We start from the raw sequence: 22502 nt of genomic DNA on the forward strand, positions 1-22502 counted from the left end.
AAAATTCAGGACAATTTTAATATTTTATCCTATTTAAAAAAAATTATCATAAAAAAATGAGAGTAAAAATATTAATTTTCAATAAGGGTAAACCACCAAAAACGTACTCAAATTATTTTGTCAATGACAAAAATGCCTCCGAAATTTGTTATTGACAAAAGTATCCTCAAATTATTTAAAAACGTGACAAAAATGCACATCTATATACTGAAATATTCTACGTTAACGGAAAAGAGCGATGTGACAAACAGAAAATGTTAGAATGTCACTTCTTACATTGAATGCTCCGTTAGCCACGTCACATTTTTTCCATTAATGGAGTAGGTCTTTGATCACAATTGGACATTTTTGGCATGTTTTTAAATTATTTGAGAGGATTTTTGTCAATAACAAAATTTAGGAACATTTTTGTCAATGTTAAGATAATTCAGGTGTATTTTTTGTGGTTTACCCTTTCAATAATAAAAGGCCAAATTTAAAAAAAAAAAATTCAATTCATTATTTACTCATATATATTGTACCGAAGTGAATCATGAGCTAGTACCTCAAGTTTCCACAAGCCAACATGAAAGATGCTCGCGTTATCTTGTCGGAAAAAATCACAGTCGATTAAGATCCAAAATAAGCACAAAAGGCCAGACTAAATACCTCATTGTAACTGAGTCTCTCTATCGACCTTTCAACCTGTTACTCATGCTGACTTGGGGAAGCACATTGGTAACATTCCATTCAAAGACTTTCTACTACAAAAAAGATTCTGCCATTGAGGACATTAATTATCACACAACCACCTGCCATGGAGAATCCTATTTTGTAATAGTTATCAACTCTTAATTTGCCTATAAATTCTCATTTCTAGTAACATTTTGTTCTAAGTGACACTCATCATACTCATGCACTTGTTGATTTTGGTTTGAAGTCTATCCCTAACCACTGTCCAAACGCGCCCACAAGACTCTTGGATTACCTTTATTACAACCTTATTCAACCTCATTAGTCTAGGTAATCACTTCAAAACATATATATATTCTTAAAAGTATTTACAATTTACATAACAAACAGTAATGAGATGTATTTACATGAATCTTAGTTGTAAACTATTGGTACAAAAAATAATTTTTTTCGACCATTTGTAGTTTCGACCATATAAGTGATATTTCGACCGTGACAGCAGAGAGGGCAAGTCAAAGTTGACGAAAGATGGGATAAAGAGTGTCGAAATCGAAGGGTAGTTATTAATTTTTCTTGGGTATCAAGACTCGCTACTCGACCTTTGAGGCCGAAGAAAAGAACATGGGAACGAGATTTGAGGAACAAGTAAGGACTTGAAGACCAAGGAAGAAGTAAGTGTCAAGACCTGGAAATAAAGATTTTTCATGGTCAAGGTAAGGTCGTGGCTGAGAAAAATGAGGAAATGGAATCGTGGACAACATGCTCCAAGATCAGTCAATTTCATGGTCTATAAATAGTGGAAATTCAGGAGAAGTTTGGGACTTCATTTTTCAAGAACACTAGATCATCACATAAACTCATGAAATTTTCACTCTCTGTGACGCAACGGAAGAACATGCAGTGCAAGTGCATGTGAGTGTTGAAAGTCAATTTTTTTATCTGCTTTCTTTTGCTTATTCAATTTATTGTTATTTATTTTCTTTATATTTTGTTGTTCCTTGGCTTTAATTAACATTTTATGCTTTCATCATTTTTTCTATTTAATGCTTTATTCTTTTATCATTTATCATAAGTTTGCCACTAGCATTCTCAATATAAATTGCTTCGGCACTAATTAAGTAATTTCCAAATCGAGCTCATTTTTTTTCATAGGAGTCGTATCTGCTCACCGATACTTGAGATCTTGATACAAACTCGTTTTGACATAACCTGTCAAAGTTGATCAAAAAATGAGTGAAACAAATTGGCTCGCCTGGTGAAACCTCTGGGTTAAATTTGTGTCAAGAGATGTATACGATTACGCAGTGGTAGATTAATTACGACAGATAGAGCTTCAACATTGATGATTACGTCAAACAGTGACAGTGAAAATTCCACTAGAGGTCCTGAAAGAGAGGCTTCGACCAGTCTTTCGGGTCAAAGGTTGACAGAGGACATTCCGACGGCTATTCTCGTTACATGGCCTCAATATGGATTACTTCCAAATTATTCACCACTTTTAGAGAATCCTTGTGCTATATATACTAGAGGTATGAACATTATAAGGAATAATCGGTTATACAATCCCACACCTCTCTCGGGTTATCCTCCAATGGGTACACACAATCAATACTACTTGACGAGGGCCAATCATCGGTTCAGAAATTTACAAGTTATAAAAATCGAATCTCGTTGCAAGTATAGTTTTAAACCGGCAAATGACCTGTGTCAGAGTTTAATTTTGTTTGTCACAAATGCAAACTGAAAGGTATCATATTCTAGCAGAGAGAGAGAGAGAGAGATGAAGAGAAAGTTCTGGAAATAAGAGTGTGTGTATATTATGTTGATTAACTAACTACAATTATGGGTTTAATGTATTTTTATACACACTACACTAACTATGACTGATTACTGGCTATACAGGTTATTAGTAGCTAATTGTAAGCTATCTATACTTTACTCCTTTCATCCCCCCTCAAGCTTAGGGTGATAAAATTTTGCAGCCTAAGTTGGTTGCGAAATTCCAAAAATTTGGTAGAGGAGACAACTTTGGTCATTATGTCTGCCACTTGAGCATCACCAGGAATGTGAGTGACTCGCAGTCTTCCTTTTGCAACATGATCTCTGAGAAAATGAAGATCAAGCTCAAAGTGTTTGGACTGTGAGTGTTGCACCGGATTAGCTGCCATAAGCACTGCTCCTTGATTATCACAGTATATCATAGGAACAGGCAGTGTAATATGAATTTCAAACAAAAGCTTCTTGATAGCAAGTAGTTCAGTGGCTAAGTTGCACACCCCTCTGTACTCAGCCTCTGTGCTGCTGCGAGAGACTGAGGCTTGCTTCCGGGAGGACCAAGAAATTAGGTTCGATCCAAAATAGACACAAAAATCAGAGGTGGACTTTCGATCTTCAATATCTGAGGCCCAATCTGAGTCAGTGTAGCCAGGAAGTTTGAAGGAAGGTGCTAGTTGAAGATGCAAGCCCAAAGTAACTGACTCTTGAAGGTACCGAAGAATACGCTTTACAGCTTTCCAATGTGGCTTTCGAGGCTGCTGCATGAACTGACAAACCTTATTAACTGGATATGCTAATTCAGGCCTGGTCATAGTAAGATACTGAAGGCTTCCCCCAATAAAACGGTAGAGACTTGGGTTCTCAAATAGATTACCATCAGTGGATGTTAACTTCAAATTAGATGTCATAGGTGTAGGAAGTGGCTTGCAATTTTCTAAACCAGCTTTCCTTAGAACATCCAAAATGTATTTGGATTGGGTGAGTAAAAGGCCATTGCTAACCGGTCCAACTTCAATCCCCAGAAAGAAATACAAATCACCCATGTCTTTAAGAGAAAAACTAGCATTAAGCTGCTGAATAAGAGTAGAAATAGCAGTGGCTGATGTTCCTGTTACAATAATATCATCCACATAAAGTAGAATGAAGATAGTGCCTGAAGATGTAGCCTTGTAAAGAAGAGAGACATCGGATTTTGTTGTTGTAAAGCCAAGCCTTTGTAGTTCACCTGTCAACCTTTCAAACCAGACCCGCGGCGCTTGCTTTAAACCGTAGAGGGAGCGAGTTAGCTTGCACACTAAATTAGAATCATCAACTTCATAGTCATAGGGCTGCTGCATATAAACTTCTTCACAAAGCTCTCCATTAAGAAAAGCATTATTAACGTCTAACTGTTTGATAGGCCAGCCATGAGTAAGTGCAATAATGAGCAGAATACTTATGGTGGTAGGGCGAATAACAGGGCTAAAGGTTTCTTTAAAATCAATCCCTGGTTGTTGATGAAAACCTTGAGCTACGAGTCGTGCCTTGTATTTGCCTATAGAGCCATCCGGGTGATACTTTACACGAAACACCCACTTGCTGCCAATAGGTTTTCGGTTTACAGGCAACTCAACAACGTCCCAAGTATGATTTCTCATTAAGGCAGCATATTCTTCATCTATGGCTTGCTTCCAATGAGGTATGGAAAGGGCTTTTTTTTGCTGTTTTTGGTACTAGCTGCTTGAGTTCAGCTGAAAATAATTTGGGTCTGAGCTTACCAGTTTTAGCTCTCGTGACCATAGGATGAGTGTTTAAGGTAGGACAAGGTCTAGGCGGAGATGAGGGAAGGTTGGGGTGAGTTGAATTTGGTTCAGGTTGAGGGGGTAATGGAGGTGGGGACTGTGGTGGAGGGATATTTGTGGGAGTTGGTGTTGGAATAATTGGAATTGCTGGTATAGGTTGAGGTATGGGGACAGGTTCGGCTGTGGTGGTAAAGAAGGCATAGCTGGGATCTTTGAATGGAAACATTTTCTCTTCAAATATCACATTCCGGGTAATGAGTATTTTGCCAGATTTCGTGAGGTACTTGAGCCCTTTGTATTGTGGTGCCAAACCTAAATATACACATGCCTCTGACCGAAACTGCAGCTTAGTTTTGTTATAGGGCCTAGTGTTGGGAAAACACAAGCACCCGAAGACCTTTAACATGTCCAGGGACTGAGTTCTACCAAAAAGTTTTTGGTTTGGGGAGCTAAACTTCAGAACAGCTGTGGGCGAGAAATTGATGAGGTGAGTTGCAGTTACAAAGGCTTCTCCCCAGAATTTCATTGGCAAGCCGGCTTTAGCAAGAAGGGTGAGTCCCATTGTAGTAATGTGCCGATGTTTTTGCTCTGCACTACCGTTCTGTTGGTGGACATAAGGACAAGAGAACCTGTTGTATTCCTTCATCACTAAGAAATTTCGTTAGAGCAATAAATTCTTTAGCATTATCAGATTGAATTTGTTTAATCTTTACACCTAGTTGAAGCTCTACCATTTTCTTAAACTACATAAAGACATCATGTACTTGAGATTTATGATGCAACAAATATATCCAAGTGAATTTAGAATAAGCATCAAGAAAATGTACATAATACCGAGAGCCATTTATTGAAGGAATGGGGGAAGGTCCCCAAATATCAGTGTAAACAAGCTCTAATGGACTAGTAAATATTGTACTTGAAATATTAAAAGGAAGCTGTTGGGATTTTCCAAGACAGCATGAACTACAAATCAAATCAGGGACTTTGAAGGGAATGTTACACAATTTCAAGACTCTTACTAAAACATTAGTGAAAGGGTGACCTAATCTCAAGTGCCAAAGGTGAAAATTTGCATTTTCTTGAATAGTGGTGACATTTGCAACTGGTGAAACCAGGCTTTTATTGTTCGGTCCAAAGGAATAAAGGCCATGATCAACTGTTCCTCAGAGAAGCGTCTCCTTGGAATCCTGACATTTGACGTAGCAAGCATCAGCATGAAATTCAATCCAGACTTTATTATCACAAACAAATTTATGGATACTAAGAAGATTCTTTGTTAAATCAGGTACATGCATTAACTTTTGCAATCTAAAAGTTCTTGAAGCTGAAAATGGTTTAAGTAAAGAGCTACCAACATTAGAGATGTGTAAAGAGTTACCATTCCCCACTTGCACCTGCTCATTGCCTCTATATGGATAATATTATGTGAATTGCGAAGCATCTGGCGTCATATGGTGAGTCGCTTCTGAGTCCGGGTACCAATTCAGATCAAAGATAGTGGATGAAGAAGCTTGTGTGTCTGTGGTGGTGAGATTGGCTTGTGCTTTAAACTGTCCATCGAAAAATTCTTTATTGAACCTGTGCCAGCAGTCCATGGCTGAATGACCATATTTCTAGCTTAGTTGGCATGTAGGCCTCTCCTGAAAGGATCTGCCTCTGCCTCTTGTCGCTCCTCTGCCTCTTCCTCTAAAATTATAGTTGCTTCTACCTCCATAGTTGTTATTCATGTGATTTCTTCCAGCTCCTTTGTTATAGCCTTCAATAAAGTGTCTATTTCTGCCATTTCCTCTATTGTATCCTTCATTGTTGAATTTTCTTTGTGCTATATTTGCTTGAATCACAGCCTCAGAATTTCGAAATTTCTCAATCCACTCTTCTTGAGCTAACAACATCGATTCAAGAACATCAACATTTACTGGAGTTTCTCTAGTATTAATCGTTGCTATGAACGGACTATATTCTTCCGATAAGCCTCTCAAGATCACATTTACACATTCAGTTTCACTCATCTGAATCCCTATAGATGTCAGAGAGTCAACAATTTTCTTGATTTCTAACAGGTACTCAGACATTGCACCTTCTTTCTTTACGTTGCTCAGTTTATTTCTCAATTGATTCTCTTTTGCCCTAGTTTGTGAGGCAAAGAATGCCTCTAACCTTTTCCAAATCTGGTATGAAAACGTGCACCCAATCATTCTTGCGGTGAACGACGGCGTCATCGATGCGAGGAGCCAGGTCTTCAAAAGTGCGTCTTGTCTCTTCCACAGCTTGTAATCGGGTGAGATTGTTCCACTTCTTCGATCTTCCTCTGTTATGAACATTTCTGGAATTCTTTCTCCAAGAACGTGATCGATGAGATCATATCCTTCGATGGTTGATTCGGCTTGGTCCTTCCACGGCAAGAAGTTGTCTCCATTGAGCTTGATTCCAATCGGGTTGTTGAAGGCTTGAATTCTTCTGTCACTTGAGTCAGCCATTGTTGAGGATCTGGCTCTGATACTATGAAAGGTATCAGATCAAATCCGAACAATCAAACACAGAAGTCTCATGTATTTGGATTCACTTTTTATGGAAGAAAAGAAAAATGGTGAAAGAGAAAAAAAGAGAGAGAGAGAGAGAGAGAGAGAGAGAGAGAGTTCTGAAAATAAGAGTGTGTGTATATTATGTTGATTAACTAACTACAGTTATGAATTTAATGTATTTATATACACACTACACTAACTATGACTGATTACTGGCTATATAGGTTATTAGTAGCTAATTGTAAGCTATCTATACTTTACTCCTTTCACAAACCAATAAAAATCTACTTATAATATACTAAAATTGGATTTTTTTCCCTCAACTAATGAATGTGAGGTGTCATCTTCTCGTAAGTTTTTTTCCCTCCAAAATGAATGCACTATTTTTTCTTCTAAATTTATTTTATAAAAATATCTTTATTATAATTAATTACAATTAACATTTAATGTTTATATTTTAAAAAAAAAACATATTTTTAAAAGAATTAAGATATCAATAATTAGAAATAAAAAAATAAACATAATTCTATGATAGTAATTGCCATAAATATATGATACTAACGTTGTTAGTGGTAAATTGATATTGATATCAATAATTAATTTCTATAATTATTTTTGTACTACTAAAGGTTATATATAGTGTTTCTTTTGTGGTTCGTGAGTCTAAATCTAATAGCCTAAGCATTCTTTTTTTATAATTTGTTATTCTTCTTTGAATGAGCAATTGTTTCCCAGGAGTTTTGTAAGTCAAGTTCAAGTCACATTCCTTTCACGCTTTCTAAGTTTGCCCAAAATTATTTAAAGTGGAGCATATAATGAGATTGAATTTTCTCAATTTAGGTTTAGTTTTGGAAAATCTGTGTCAAATTTAAAGATGCAATTTCAAATATTGGTACTATATTTAAATTTTCTTCTCTTAAGTTTTTTGTATTAAATTTTTTTTTATAACATATTGTGATTTTTTTTAGAAACTACTGGCCTTCTGGTGCATCAATGCAATGCCATTGAGAAAAATAAAGGTCAATTTAGTTTAACAATTTTAACAAGAAGATGGTCTGAATTTGTACGAATTCTAAATGTTCGATCTTATGGTATTATTTTGGTTGGTTGTCGTTACTAGAATGACTCTAATATATACGTTTCTAAGGACTACTAGAATAGATTAAATATTATTTATAATTTAGTTCTAATATTAGTATTTGATTAAATTAGTTTTAGAGAAATTTAAATTGTTGTCTCAATTTATTGTTGGATTTTTCTCTCCTTTGTGAGGCACAAGCCCAATATTTTGAGGGTGTCTCTTTGCACCCATTGTACCACAATCCTAATCAGATTTTGGGGTTGTTCAGATAGGTAGAGAGTGTAGCTACCAAGTGAGAGAGAAGAAAAAAAATAGAATTCTCATTTTTATGCAAAGCATTAAATTTCAAATGCCAGTTTCTCATTCATTCACTGTTGGATTGGCTTGAAATTTGAACTGACTATTTCACTCATCTTGTTCTTCATTCTGGTCGGTGAAGATGTTGATTGGAGATTTGTAATGGGAGAAATTGGCTTCGCAAGAGAGAAAATAGGTTTTTCGTTTTTCATAGAGCAGCAATCTTGGAACAGTAGTTTCTCATTCTTTCACCGTTGGATTGATGTAAAATTTGGACTGAAGATTTTTCTTATCTTGTTCTTCATTCTAAACGATAGAGATTTTTATTGACGGTCTACAAAAGGAGAAATTGTCTTCGACGGTAGCTCTATTTTTTGGGTGTTTTTCATCTTCTTGCTTCACATTTATGAGCTTTAGTGCTTTGATGTTTTGCCTGGTTATATGCACGTTTTTGTACTTTGTTTGAGACTCTCTTGTACCTCATCTGATTATAGTGGAACTATTTTATTGGTCTGGATGATCCGTGATCTTTACCTCTCACATTGAGGAAGTTTTCCACGTTAAAATCTCGGTGTATTCTTGTTATTACTTTACTTGCTATATTTACTTGTTATAGTTGCTACCATATTGTGTTGTGAGTGATTCTATATTATTCTTGTGTTGGATATTTGTATCATTTCCACTGCTAGGCTCTTTCATATCGGCATTAGAGCTTGTTGGTATTTTTCTGGGCTTGTGATTCTGTGAACAATAGAAGTCAATACTAATACTAGTAGAATGATCACTCTTAATGGTCCTAATTATGATTTGTGGAAGTCAAAGATGGAAGATTTGCTTTATGTCAAAAATTTTCATCAACCAGTTTTTGGTACAGAGAAGCCTAATGATAAATCTAATGATGATTGGACTTTGTTGCATAGACAAGTTTGTGGATATATTATGCAGTGGGTTGACGATAATGTGTTGAATCATATTATTGGAGAGACACATGTTCGAACCCTTTGGATTAAGTTTGAACAATTGTATGCTTGAAAAACTGGAAATAACAAGATGTTTTTTTATCAAGCAGTTGTTGGCTTTGAAGTATACAGATGGGACATCAATGATAGATCACTTGAATAATTTCCAAGGAATTATGAATCAGTTATCTTCCATGGGTATCAAGTTTGATGAAAAGGTTTAAGGATTGTTACTTCTTGGCTCCTTACCAGACTTGTGGAAAATTCTCAGAATGTCATTGTCCAATTCTGCTCCTGATGATGTAATCTCTATCGATCTCGCCAAGAGCAGTGTTTTGAATGAAGGAATGAGAAGAAAGTCACAAGGTACATCGACTACGCATTCAGATGTTCTTGTTTCTGAGTCTAGGGGGAGAAACAAAAGTCGAGGTCCTAAAAGTAGAGATCAAAGCAGAAGCAAGTCTCGAAAAAAGTATAAAAATATTGAGTGTTATCATTGTGGTCAAAAGGGACATGTGAAGAAATTTTGTTGGCAGCTAAAGAAGGAGAAAGCCAAGGCAAGTAAATACAAGAGCACAAATAAAGATGGTGGTAGCAATGAAGACAAGGTCAATGTAACTCATGATAATTTTCTTCTTGTTGAGGAGTTTGAATCTGTTAACCTTGTTGATAATAGAATTAGTTGGGTGATTGATAGTGGTGCTTCTATTCATGTTACATCTAGGAGGGATTTGTTTACATCTTATACCCCTGGTAATTTTGGTGATGTGAAAATGGCTCATCAAGGTGTTGAAAAATGTGCTGGTGTTGGACAGGTTTGCTTAGAAACCTCCAACGGTACCAAGTTGACTTTGAAGCGTGTGAAGTAAGTTGTGTGATGAAGACTTAGATAGCTCATTTTCTCGTGATAGTTGGAAGCTCACCAAGGGTTCCATGGTTGTTGCTAGAGGTACTCGACACTCTACTCTTTATTTAACTCAAGCAAAGATTGTGAAAGATATTGTTAATGATGCTGAGTTTGTTGATGAAACTGATTTATGGCATAAGAGATTATGTCATATGAGTGAGAAAGGCATGAATATGTTATCCAAGAGAAATCTTTTATCTGGCTGTAAGGTTACTTTGCAAAAGTGCAACCATTGCTTTGCTGGAAAACAAAACAGGATTTCTTTCAAGAGTCATCCACCTTTAAGGAAGCCGGAGATACTTGACTTGGTGCATTCTGATATATGTGGGCCGATGAAGACAAGAACACTTGGAGGGTCTATCTATTTTGTAACCTTTATTGATGATCATTCTAGAAAATTATTGGTTTACACTTTGAAGACCAAAGATCAAGTTTTGAATGTGTTCAAGCAATTTCAAGCTTCTGTTGAAAGAGAAACTGGGAAGAAGTTGAAATGCATTCGTACTTACAATGGTAGTGAGTACTTAGGTCCATTTGATGCTTATTGTAAAGAGCATGTTATAAGACATCAGAAGACTCCTCCGAAGACTCCTCTGTTGAATGGTTTGGCTGAAAGGATGAATAGAACATTGGTTGAAAGAGTTAGGTACTTATTGTCACAGTCTGAATTGGCAAAATCCTTTTGGGGTAAAGCTTTGAGCACTGTTGTTCATATCTTGAACTGGACACCATGTGTTCCTTTGCAATTTGAAGTGCCAGAGAAGGTATGGTTAGGTAAAGATGTTTCTTATGATTATTTAAGAGTCTTTGGATGTAAAGCTTTTGTTCATATTCTCAAAGATGAGAGATCTAAGCTTGATGTAAAAACTAAGCAGTGTATTTTTATCGGCTATGGCATGGATGAGTTTGGTTACAGGTTTTATGATCCTGTTAGCAAGAAGATGATTTGGAGTAGAGATGTTGTCTTTGTTGAAGAGCAAACATTGAAGGATGTTGATAATGCGGAGAAGCCAATAGTTCGGCCTAGCAATGATTTTTCTGACTTGGATATTACTCCCTCTATGCCTATGGTAGAAGATGGTAGAGTTGAAGCTCAAAATAATGAGCATGATACAAGTGCAGGTGAAGATGGAACAGTTGATCCGATACTTGATGAGGTTGGTGATGATGATCAAGATGAAGAACCAGCTTTGAAAATTCCTGCAAATACACTCAGAAGGTCTACAAGAGAGAGGAAGCATTCGTCAAGGTATTCTCCACATGAGTTTGTTTTGTTGACTGATGGGGGAGAACCTGAATGCTTTGGAGAGGTTGTTGAAGATGAAAGCAAAGCTCAATGGCTTGAAACTATGCAGGAAGAAATGAAGTCCTTACTTGAGTACCTATGAGTTAGTGAAGCTATTGAAGGGTATGCGAGTTTTGAAGAACAAATGGGTATTCAGAATCAAGAATGAAGAACACAATTCTAAGCCTCGGTATAAGGCTATATTGGTTGTTAGAGGTTTTAGCCAGAGAAAAGGTGTTGATTATGAGGAGATCTTTTCTCCTGTTGTGAGGATGTCATCCATTCGTGATGTGCTTGGATTAGGAGCGTCTCTTGATTTGGAGATTGAGCAAATGGATGTGAAAACAAATTTTCTTCATGGTGATTTAGATAAGGAGATCTACATAGAGCAACCGGAGGGCTTTGTTGTTAAAGGAAAGGAAAATTTTGTCTGCAAGCTTAAGAAGAGTCTTTATGGATTGAAGCAAACTCCAAGACAGTGGTACAAGAAGTTTGAATCTGTTATGGGAAAGCATGGTTACGGTAAGACAACTTCAGATCATTGTGTATTTGTGCAAAAATTTTCTGATGATGATTTTATCATTCTTTTGCTTTATGTGGATGATATTTTGATTGTGGACAATAATGCTTTAAGGATTAATGAGTTGAAGAAACAGTTGAGCAAGTTCTTTGCTATTAAAGACTTGGGTCCTGTCAAACAGATTTTGGGCATGACTATTACTCGTTATAGAGATTCCAAGAAGCTTTATTTGTCACAGGAGAAGTACATAAAGAAGGTGCTTCAAAGGTTTAGCATGAATGATGCCAAATGTGTTGCTAGTTCTTTTGCTCCTCATTTTAAGTTGAGCACCAAGTAGTGTCCAACCACTGATAAGGAGAAATAAGCAATGGATGAAATTCCTTATGCCTCAGCTGTTGGAAACTTGATGTATGCTATGGTGTGTACTAGACAAGACATTGCTCATGCGGTTGGTACTGTGAGTCATTTTCTCTCTAATCCAGGTAAAGAACATTGGAATGCTGTTAAATGGATTATGAGATATCTCAAAGGTATAACTAACTTGGGTTTGAGTTTTGGTGGTGAGAAACCTTTGCTAGTTGGCTTTACTGATGCAGACATGGCAAAAGATATTGATTCTCGAAAGTCTACTTCAGGTTATTTGGTCAAGTTTGCAGGGGGAGCTATTTCATGGCAGTCAAGGCTACAGAAGTGTGTTGCACTTTCTACCACAGCGGCAGAGTTTATTGCAGCAACTGAAGTATGTAAAGAGTTGTTGTGGATGAAAAAGTTTCTTGCAACACTTGGTTTCAAGCAAGACCGTTATGTGTTGTTGTGTGATAATCAAAGTGCTATTCATCTTGCCAAGAATTCTACTTTTCAATGAAGATCTAAACATATTGATGTTAGGTATCACTGGATACGGGATGTGTTAGATTCCAAGTTGTTGGAACTTGAGAAAGTTCATACTGATAACAGTGGTGCTGATATGATGACAAAAATATTGTCAAGAGAAAAGCTTGAAACATGTTTGATCGCCGGAATAGCAAGGGCCTCCACCTAGTCGAGAAGGGGGAGATTTGTTGGGTTTTTCTCTCCTTTGTGAGGCCCAAGTCCAATATTTTGAGGGTGTCTCTTTGCACCTATTGTGCCACAACCCTAATCAGATTTTGGAGTCATTAAGAGAGGTAGAGAGTGTAGCCACCAAGTGAGAGAGAAGAGGGAAAACAGAATTTCTGTTTTTATGCAAAGCAGTAAATTTCAAATGGCAATTTCTCATTTATTCACCGTTAGATCGGCTTGAAATTTGAACTGCATATTCCACTCATTTTGTTCTTCATTCTGATTGGTGAAAATTTTGATTGGATGTTTTCAATGGGAGAAATTGGTTTCGTAAGAGAGAAAATAGGTTTCCTGTTTTTACACAGAGCAGCAATCTTGGAATAGCAATTTCTCATTCTTTCACTGTTGGATCGACGTGAAATTTGGACTGAGGATTCTTCTTATCTTGTTCTTCATTCTAAACGGTGGAGATTTTGATTGAAGGTATACAGAGGGAGAAATTGGCTTCGACAACAGCTTTGTTTTTTGAATATTTTTCATCTTCTTGCTTCACATTTATGAGCTTTGGTGCTTCGATGTTTTGGCTGGTTATATGCACATTTTTGTACTTTATTTGAGACTCTCTTGTACCTCATTTGATTATAGTGGAGCTATTTCATTGGTTTGGACGACCCGTGATTTTTACATCTCACATTGAGGGGTTTCACACGTTAAAATCTCGGTGTGTTCTTGTTATTGCTTTACTTGCTATATTTGCTTGTTATAGTTGTTGCCATATTGTGTTGTGAGTGGTTTCATATTGTTCTTGTGTTGGAATTTATCATTTAAAAAAATTATAATTTTGATATAGTCTTTATTCTATTTTTTTTTCTTTTTCATACCTAATGGCTACTGTCTACGATCCTATCAATAGTATCACTTATAGTAGATTATACGATGAGAAAATATAAAAAATAAGACCAGAATTATAAAGCTATGAAAAGTCTCATCCAAGTTTGACAAAAACAAGATGGCTTACATAGAAATAGTTCTAATAGATAATAAGATTAATTGATTCTTTTACTAAATTTTTTCAAGTAATGCTAAGTTCAGTTTATAAATAGAGTTTAATTTTGATATACTGACAGAGTAAAATATTTTACACAGTCGCGCAATCACATCTGTTTTTTTGGATGATCATTTACGCGGTCAATGTGAAAGGTAGTTATTTTTACTGATGTGTTCTTACGTAATTGGATGCACGTGTAAAACTACTTTACACTGTCAGTGCATCAAAATTAAATTCTTAAAAATATTTATAGTTCGTATTTTAAGTTAATTTTATAAGTACACCATTCCACAAGTCAAAGACAAATTTTTTTAATAGTTTTGTAGATGCTAATAGCTTTTATATTTAATTTGTTTTCTAGTAAGATAAAGTTAATTGTTCAATCAAGAATTATTTGACAAAAATGTTTGAGAATAAATTGGTAGAACGGAAGCTCTATTATCTTCTCAAATTTTGAGATTGAGGAATCAAGCGGAATATATCTTCCGACTGTACACACGTGCAAAATATCTTTTAAAAATGAGTCATATATAGTACATACGGTCGATGATCGTAAAATTTCGGATAATCATTTTAATTTGCTTGCCCGTGCTGATATATTGAAATAAACAAATGAACGATTTTAATTATTTGGTACTAGTTAATTTATATTAACCCACACAAAACTGTTTTTCTTTTAATTTTAAGTTTTGTCAAGAAATTATATAATAGCATCATTTTATCGATAATAAAAATTTTAACAGTTTATTTATGAAAATATTTAAAATTGTATTGTAACTTTTTTTAAAGGTATATCCTTTTATTAATATACTACTGTTAGTTTTATCGTTTAACATAAAATAAATCAGTAAATCCTCTTTATTTTATACACATACAAAGTTATAATTTCTTATATTATTCATTTATTTATTCTTAATTTGATACTTTTAATTTATTTTTTTTGTTCAATTAGATACAATATCAGTGTATTAATAGTGAAGTGGAGAAAAAAAAGTGTAATATAATATCAAAAAAAAAATTATTACAATTCAAATTAATTTTAATGGAACAATTTAAAATTATAATTTCAATCTTATAATGTGCATGACACGGGTTATTACACTTGTTGAGAGTATTAAATCTTTGGTCGTCTCTTAAAATAAATTACAATGAGGTATGTGTATTATCGGTTATGAGCATAAGGGGTTTGAAGGCAAATAAGGCAAAAAATTAAATGATAAGAAAGTAAAGCTAACAAATGCTAAAAAGACATCTTGGCTAGAATTGAGAATCAAAATTATTTTCTATCCTTGATATTAATCATAGGTGATTTCTTCCATACCCAACTAATTTGAGGGTATTATATACCCTTTTTACATGTTCCAATTAATTGGTGCCAAGTGTATTCATTAATTCCAATCAGCAAATGAATTTTTAATTTTTAAAAATAAAAAATAATGAATTTAATATATGTATGAAATACTTTATATATACATATCTTAATACATTGTACATACATTTACTTCTGATTAAATCAAACCACCATATGTGATAAACTTTTTTTTGGTATTTTATGTGGCAAACTTTAAATAAATTATTTAAAAGAAAAAAGAGAAAAAAAAAATTAGAATTGAGCTGTTGTATATGCTGTTGGAGAAAGAGAGAAGAACATAGAACCATAATCCTTTTCATCTAATTTCGTCTTCTCTTTTTTATATTCACATAAAAAATTCGTTTTCATCTTCTTTCCTCTCCTTCGCTCTCAGGATATACCTTCTTTTTCCTCTTTCTAATCTTCGAAAGTCGTCGATCTTGTTGCTGTAATTCAGAACAATTTATCGTTCTTTCACCCCATGCCGTCACAATTTTATAATCATTTGGGAGGATTTAACCCAAGAACGATGGATTGTTCTGGATTACAGCAACAAGATCAACGACTTTTGAAGATTAGAAGGAGGAAAAAGAAGGTATATCCTGAGAGCGAAGGAGAGGGAAGAAGTCGAAAACGAATTTTTTTGTGAACATAGAAAAGAAAAGAAGACGAAATTAGATGAAAAGGATTAGCATTCTATGTTCTAATCTCTTTCTCTATCAGCATATACAACAGCTCAATTCTAATTTTCTTTTCTTTTTTTTTCTTTTAAATAATTTATTTAAAGTTTACCACATATGATGGTTTAATTTAATCAGAGTTAAATGTATGTATAATGTATTAAGATATGTATATATAAAGTACTTAATACATGTATTAAATTCATTATTTTTTATTTTTAAAAATTAAAAATTCATTTGCTGATTGAAATTAATGAATACACTTGGCACTAATTAATTGGGTATCAAAGAAATCACCTTAATCATAACATCTATTCTATTATATAAAAATTAGATTTATGCACTTAATGATGGAGCTGACGCTTCTGAAAGTGTTTCTTAATTTATTTTTTTTAACTCATTAAATAAAATTATGGTCTTTTGGTCTTCTATATATAGATAGCCACACAAAATTATAAAAATCATCATATTTTTTAAGTTACTACACAAATATTATATTTTAGGTAATTGTATATTTTTTTATGTTATTTTAAATATTATTATATAATTTTAAGATCATTTAATTATGTTTATTTTTTAAAAGTATTTTTATTATTGGAGAGTAACTAATGTTTGTGATAGTCTAAAATTGAAAAATAAAAATACAAAATATTAATATACTGAGTTTTTAAAGTCTTGAAGTAAATATATGTGATTATAATTAATGATCATAATTAAAAGTCTTTGTTTTATTTCGGTTTAATTACTCTGCTGGTCCCTATAGTTTCGCAAAATTTTCAATTAGGTCCCTATACTTTTTTTTCTTTTAATTGAGTCCTTGCACCAATTTTTTTTAATTGGGTTCCTACATTTTTTTCTTTTTACAACTAGAAAATGGATTAATACAGACAGATTTACAAACAGATTTAGTCTTTATTACAGACGAATTTTTGGTTACCGACGGATTTTGTCCCTCTGTAAAAGTCCCGTCGGAAATTTTTTACCGACGGATTTTTTTTCCGTCGGAAAATTACCGACGGATTTTTACCAGTTACCGACGGATTTTCCTTCTGTAAATTTTCCATCCATTTCCCCAAGGCGACGAACTTTTCCGTCTGTAATTACAGACGGATTTTCAGGCGGATTTTCCGTCTATAATTACAGACAAATTTTCAGACGGATTTTCTGTCTGTAATTACAGACGGATTTTCCGACAGATTTTTCGTCTGTAATTTGAACTTTGGAAAATTATCTCACACTCTGATTACAGACAGAAAATCCGTCTGTAAATCCGTCAGTAAGATAAAATAATTTTTTTTTATTTCTTAATTACAAAATAAACTTGTTTTCATACAAAATAAATATAAATTTAATACAAATTTTTATCTAATTTGTATTAAAAAATTTATAATATTTCAAAAAATAAACAAATTTATTGTATTATCAAACTAAGAAAAGTACTATAAACAAGCAAGTCACTATAATTCAAAACATAAATAAAGTATATAGATACATCAACTATAATTCTCAGTATATTGTTCAACCATACTAAAACTATCAGCTATGACTCTAGTGCGTCATCCTTTTCAGCTTTTCCATCTTTGTGATCCACTTCCATTTCTCTGTCTAGTTCCTCATTAATCTTCTTGTTTTGAGTTGCCTTGTGGGGTGGTGACATATGGAAAGACAAGCGCTTCAAATCAATTGGATTCAGCTTTCCCAAAGACTGAATTCTGAGAGTCCTAAGCAGTGAGGTACCAGAAGATCTTGGACTATTCTCTCCGGTTCTGGCAGTGTATTTCATGGGTTCTGGAAGAACACCTCCAATAGACATCAAAACCTCACAAAAGTAGGCTAGAGCCTGTGGGAAAAAAATAAAATTAGTTACATTCATATTCAGGGACTAAGATTTAATGAATCACAATTAGGAACAAAAATTGATATTCAAAGGAATGTTTGAACATGATCAATAGACTTATCCTTAATCCTCAAAACCTTATTTTGGAATATGATCCCCCGGATAGCATCTGCTAAATACTTCTGCCTTTAAGAAGACCATGTATGTGCTGAGCACTAAAGAGAGGCCATAAAATAAATTCAACAAAAGAAATTCAGAAGAAAGAAAATGCTCTTAATATAGGCAATCCTCTCCCACCCAATAATAGCACATTGCCACAATATTTTCATTCTAGAAACCAATTATGCAGAAAGCTCATATACTGAACTTGAACAAACCTAAAGGCTCCATTATAAAACAGATAATCCTAAAGAAAATGAAAGATCATTTAAGTTCAAAATATGGTATAATGTAACATCATTTCACTTATACGGAGTAAATATCGTACTATGTATTGAATATTAATTAATAATTACAGATAGAAAGATAAGCCAAATTATGGGATTATAAGTACGTACAGTGGGCATAGGCACTGTCCAACCCTTTTCCGGACACCAATCCAATGAAAGGCGCAGGTCCCTGCTTGAAGCTACATCAGACATCCCCTCGCCAAATGGAACTGACAGCAGATCAATCTATAAGGAGAATTCGGGCATAAGTTGGATATACTAATTATGATATTTGCACTACTAAAGTACCTACAATTATATGGATAATTTTTCTTTGAAGAAGAAAAGGAGTAGGCAAAGGCTAAAAGTTCAGTATAAAATTGGTTCATTGGATAATACCATTAGAAGATAGACAAATATCAAATAGAAGGTTCAAAACATGGACTTTCAGTAAATCTGGGAGATGAACTTAGATCTTTTGGAAGGATTAGGACAAAATTCAACATGACCAAAAGTTACAGCAAATAAATTAGAGTTTGACCATTGGAAAAGAAATGAAGTGCAACTTAAGAACATAAAAATAAAAAGAACTTATACTCCACAGCATATGAACGTGCAATAAGTTGAGTTTTAACTCCGATAAGACATACTTTGGTCAGGATAGTCAATATACTCCAACAGGTAGGTCACCATATCATATTTCTGGCGAATCTCTCTTATCTGAAAGAAAAGTAGTAAAAATTAGAAGGTTTTTAATATACAAAATGTTATATTCTTAATATAAACTCAATTCTAGATTTTCCTCAAGAAAAATGATGAGCATTAATGGAGAGCCCTTAAAATTACAAGTTTACAACTCATATGGTTCGGTTAAACTATCTTTGCATATAAATTTTTATTTTATCTCATGTACAACCTCTGTACAGTGTCCCTGCCCCCTGCCCCTGCCCCTGCCCCTATCTATCTATCTATCTTACTTATATATGTTTATGCTTCCTCCTATGCTCTCTTAACCTAGTGGAACATAACATACAAGGAAAGTGCTCTGGTATTTTGAGGAAAGGAAAAAACCCTTTTATTATTTAATATAACTCTTATTAATTGTTATTATTATTGTATTATGCCCATCAAGTATGAAATAGTGGCAAGCCAAATAAATATTTTTAAAAATTTCTTTTTTCCAATCACAATTTACGAATATTGACCCCAAGTCTCTATGTTGGGAACACAACTAATTTATACGCAAAGGAATGCTAGCAGTTTTGACATATAAGAAACTATGATATATTATTAAATTATTAAATTATTAAATTAATATGTATAAGGTTAAGAAACTATGATAAGTAACTAAGCTCTACACCAAACCATACAAATATCTATGCATTTACTATAGATTTAACTTAATATGAACAAAAAAGTATACGTATATATTTTACAATATAGTACTTTATCATAAGTACGAATCATCATAATATAGTACTAGTACAAATACATATCACAAGAATAGAAATCATAAGTAGGTATCTTATCCGATATTGTTGGTATTCTTTAAGGGAGATGGCCGAATCAAAGTGCTATTAATTAGACTACAAAAAATGGCACTAAAAATACTTTCTCTGATATTATAGTATATATATATGATGTAAACAAAAACAAGGATACTTGTACTGATAATTATGAAACTTGGCATAGTTTATGAAGGATTTAGGGCCTGCAAGGTGAATCAAAAATTCCAACTCCAAAGGAATGAATGGTTAGAAAAAGCATCATCATCAGCATCACCATTATTGTTATCCTCAAAAGTTGTTGGTGGTGTAGTAGTATACAAAAACTCACCTGAATGCACCTTATCTATCCCTCCATAGTAGAGGCCAAAATCCAGGTATACAGGTATACAGATAAGAAATAATAAAATAAAAGAAAAAAGAAAAAAAAAAGCAAACATGATAAGCTTTGTCCTTTGGATACAGATAATGTTTAGTTGCTTCAAACCTTATAAAAAAAAATTCCAGGTGCATGGAGAATGCAAATCTCAAATGTGCTGTACTTAAAGGCTTAGAAAATAATAGTCTCAGAGTAATAGCAGAGAGAAGATTTTTCAGAAGGCTAGTTCTGCATTTTCTGGGTATTAACCATTTGATTTATAAAGCTTCTCTTGCTTTTGCTGCGCTAATTATGCCAGAAATGAAGGAACCTGAAGTTATAAGGTTTCTGTCTCTCTTCATATTGATTCTTAATTTCTTGTTTGTGTGAAATAACAAAAATTAATGTATTGTGATATGTGATTTATTGTTCTTTATGTGAAGCATCTAGGACTTCGAAGCTGCCTAGTGGAGTCATAATTCAAGGTAAATCAAAGCATACACTATAGATAATCCAATTGTGCAAATTTAATGAAAATTATTATTAGTGTAAACTTGTACTAAGATCTATACCACTATCTTAGCTATCAATATAACTTTTTCTGCATAAACAGATTTTCTTACATGTTTCCAAAATAGATATAGTTGAAGGAGGAGGACCAGAGGCACATGACCAGATGACCAGAGATTTTCTTACATTTGATGACTCTATTAAGACAAAAAATTACAATTGCTAAATAAATTACATGTGATTTAGCAAAGTCGGCTGGGAAATTCAACAGTATTGCAGATAAATTTCTTTAACCCATGGAATTAAGTTCATCACCTAAACATAATCTCAAGATAAAATATAAAATACCATGCACAATTTCATTGAACATAAACAATTATGGGAATCAAATACCAATAATTGGAGAAGATGCCTTAAGTTAATGTATATACCTGCCAGTTATTACAACATTATGTGGACCAGCATGACAATGTTCCTCCAAAACCATGTTAGCACCAATCATTGTCCCAATGATAATTCCTCCAAGCCAGCTATACCATATAAGTGCATCCATTTGACTATCTCCACCTTCACAAATATAATAACAAAAGCATATTAGAGCAAGGAATTAATTTCTATGTGCTTACAATGTAACTAGAAAATAATCTCTTAGAACAAATAGATTTCCATACACATTTTTCAATTGGGAAACTGAAGTTGTATGAGGGCCAACCTGACATCTGAAATCCAATTGCAAGGATGACCCCAGTGCTCATCATAGTCACATTCTCTTTATTTGAACTTGACTATCACAGTGTCTTCAATCAAGCTTTTCTTCTTCAATTAATTTTGTATACTTTTTGTTTTGTTTTATATAATAGTTGGAACCATTAAACAATTGAGCCACAAAAGCAGAGTATGATAAACCTAGCTAAAATTGGCGTAGAAAAATTGAGCCCTAAGGTTTATTGGCGTAATTTAAACAATGCATACCTGAATTGGCGTAATTTAAACAACTGCTGGTAGATGCTCTGGTTCTCTTTGGAGCAGGAACCGATTGGGATCGGGTCGAATTCCATCGATTCGCTTGCGACAGAGCGCGATAGAGCAGCGACGGAAACAGAGCGCGACGACCTTGAGTCTGGAACGCCCGCGAGAGAAGCGATATACCGGAGAGATAGAGAGAGGTCGACAGCGAGACCAGCCGTGAGAGAGGTGAGACTCAGTGAGCTTGAGGGTGAGAGTGGCGAGAGAAGAGCGAAGAAACTCAAAGGAGGGTTAGGGGTTCTTCGTCGCGGTTAGGGGTTCTTCGACGGAGGCATTGCGAGCGCCGGCGACCGGCGACGTTCTTCGCAGAGTGCTGTTAGGGGCTCTTCGTGGCGGTTAGGGGTTCTTCGTGAGCACAATGAAGAGAGGGTTAGGGTACAGTGAGGCACAATGAAGACAGGGTTAGGGATAGCTAGGGTTAATCTTCTTCGTGAGGCACAATGAAGACGTTGTTCATCTTCATGGAGTGCTTTATGAATTGAGACTTAAGTTATTTGTGAATGGTGCTCGAGAAAGAGAGAAGGTAGATTAGGTTTAAGTTTTTATTTACGACAGAAAATTTAAATTACAGGCGGATTTCCGTCTATAATAATTTAATAAAACGCAGCATTTTGTTTATTTAATTACAGACAAATTTTTCGTCTGTAACTATTTTTTATGGAAAAAAATTAATTTTATCGACAAAATTATCGACGGATTTTGTTTTCCATTTGTAATTTATGCTAATTCATTTTTTTGTTTTTCGACAAAAAAATCCCTCTAAAATTCTGTCTGTATTTCCGTGGGATAAAATCCGTCGAAAATATCCGTCTGTATTATATACCCTTTTTACATGTTCTAATTAATTGGTGCCAAGTGTATTCATTAATTCCAATCAGCAAATGAATTTTTAATTTTTAAAAATAAAAAATAATGAAT

General features: G+C 34.2%; 1 protein-coding gene across 10 annotated transcripts; it reads right to left on the reverse strand.

The window, feature by feature from the left end:
* LOC107623919 lies at positions 17395-22100 on the reverse strand. 10 transcript variants are annotated; one of them, XR_001616683.2, is made up of 6 exons: positions 21531-22098; positions 20990-21125; positions 18836-18905; positions 18315-18431; positions 17895-17972; positions 17395-17760 (listed from the first exon to the last, which is right to left on the reverse strand). XR_001616683.2 is itself a non-coding variant. In XM_021113491.1 (6 exons), exons 4-6 carry the CDS (start codon positions 18876-18878, stop codon positions 17461-17463), a joined length of 444 nt encoding a protein of 147 aa, XP_020969150.1. In that variant the 5' UTR covers positions 18879-18905; positions 20990-21125; positions 21230-21393; positions 21531-22100; the 3' UTR covers positions 17395-17460. The 10 variants fall into 10 exon arrangements, 6 of the variants coding, with proteins under 6 accessions (XP_020969150.1, XP_020969149.1, XP_020969148.1 ...); XM_021113491.1 differs by lacking the exon at positions 17895-17972 and adding an exon at positions 21230-21393 and having other exon boundaries at positions 18315-18415; positions 21531-22100; XM_021113490.1 differs by lacking the exon at positions 17895-17972 and adding an exon at positions 20672-20755 and having other exon boundaries at positions 18315-18415; positions 21531-22099.

This window comes from Arachis ipaensis, chromosome B10 (assembly GCF_000816755.2).
Source record: "Arachis ipaensis cultivar K30076 chromosome B10, Araip1.1, whole genome shotgun sequence".
NCBI lineage: Eukaryota > Viridiplantae > Streptophyta > Magnoliopsida > Fabales > Fabaceae > Arachis > Arachis ipaensis.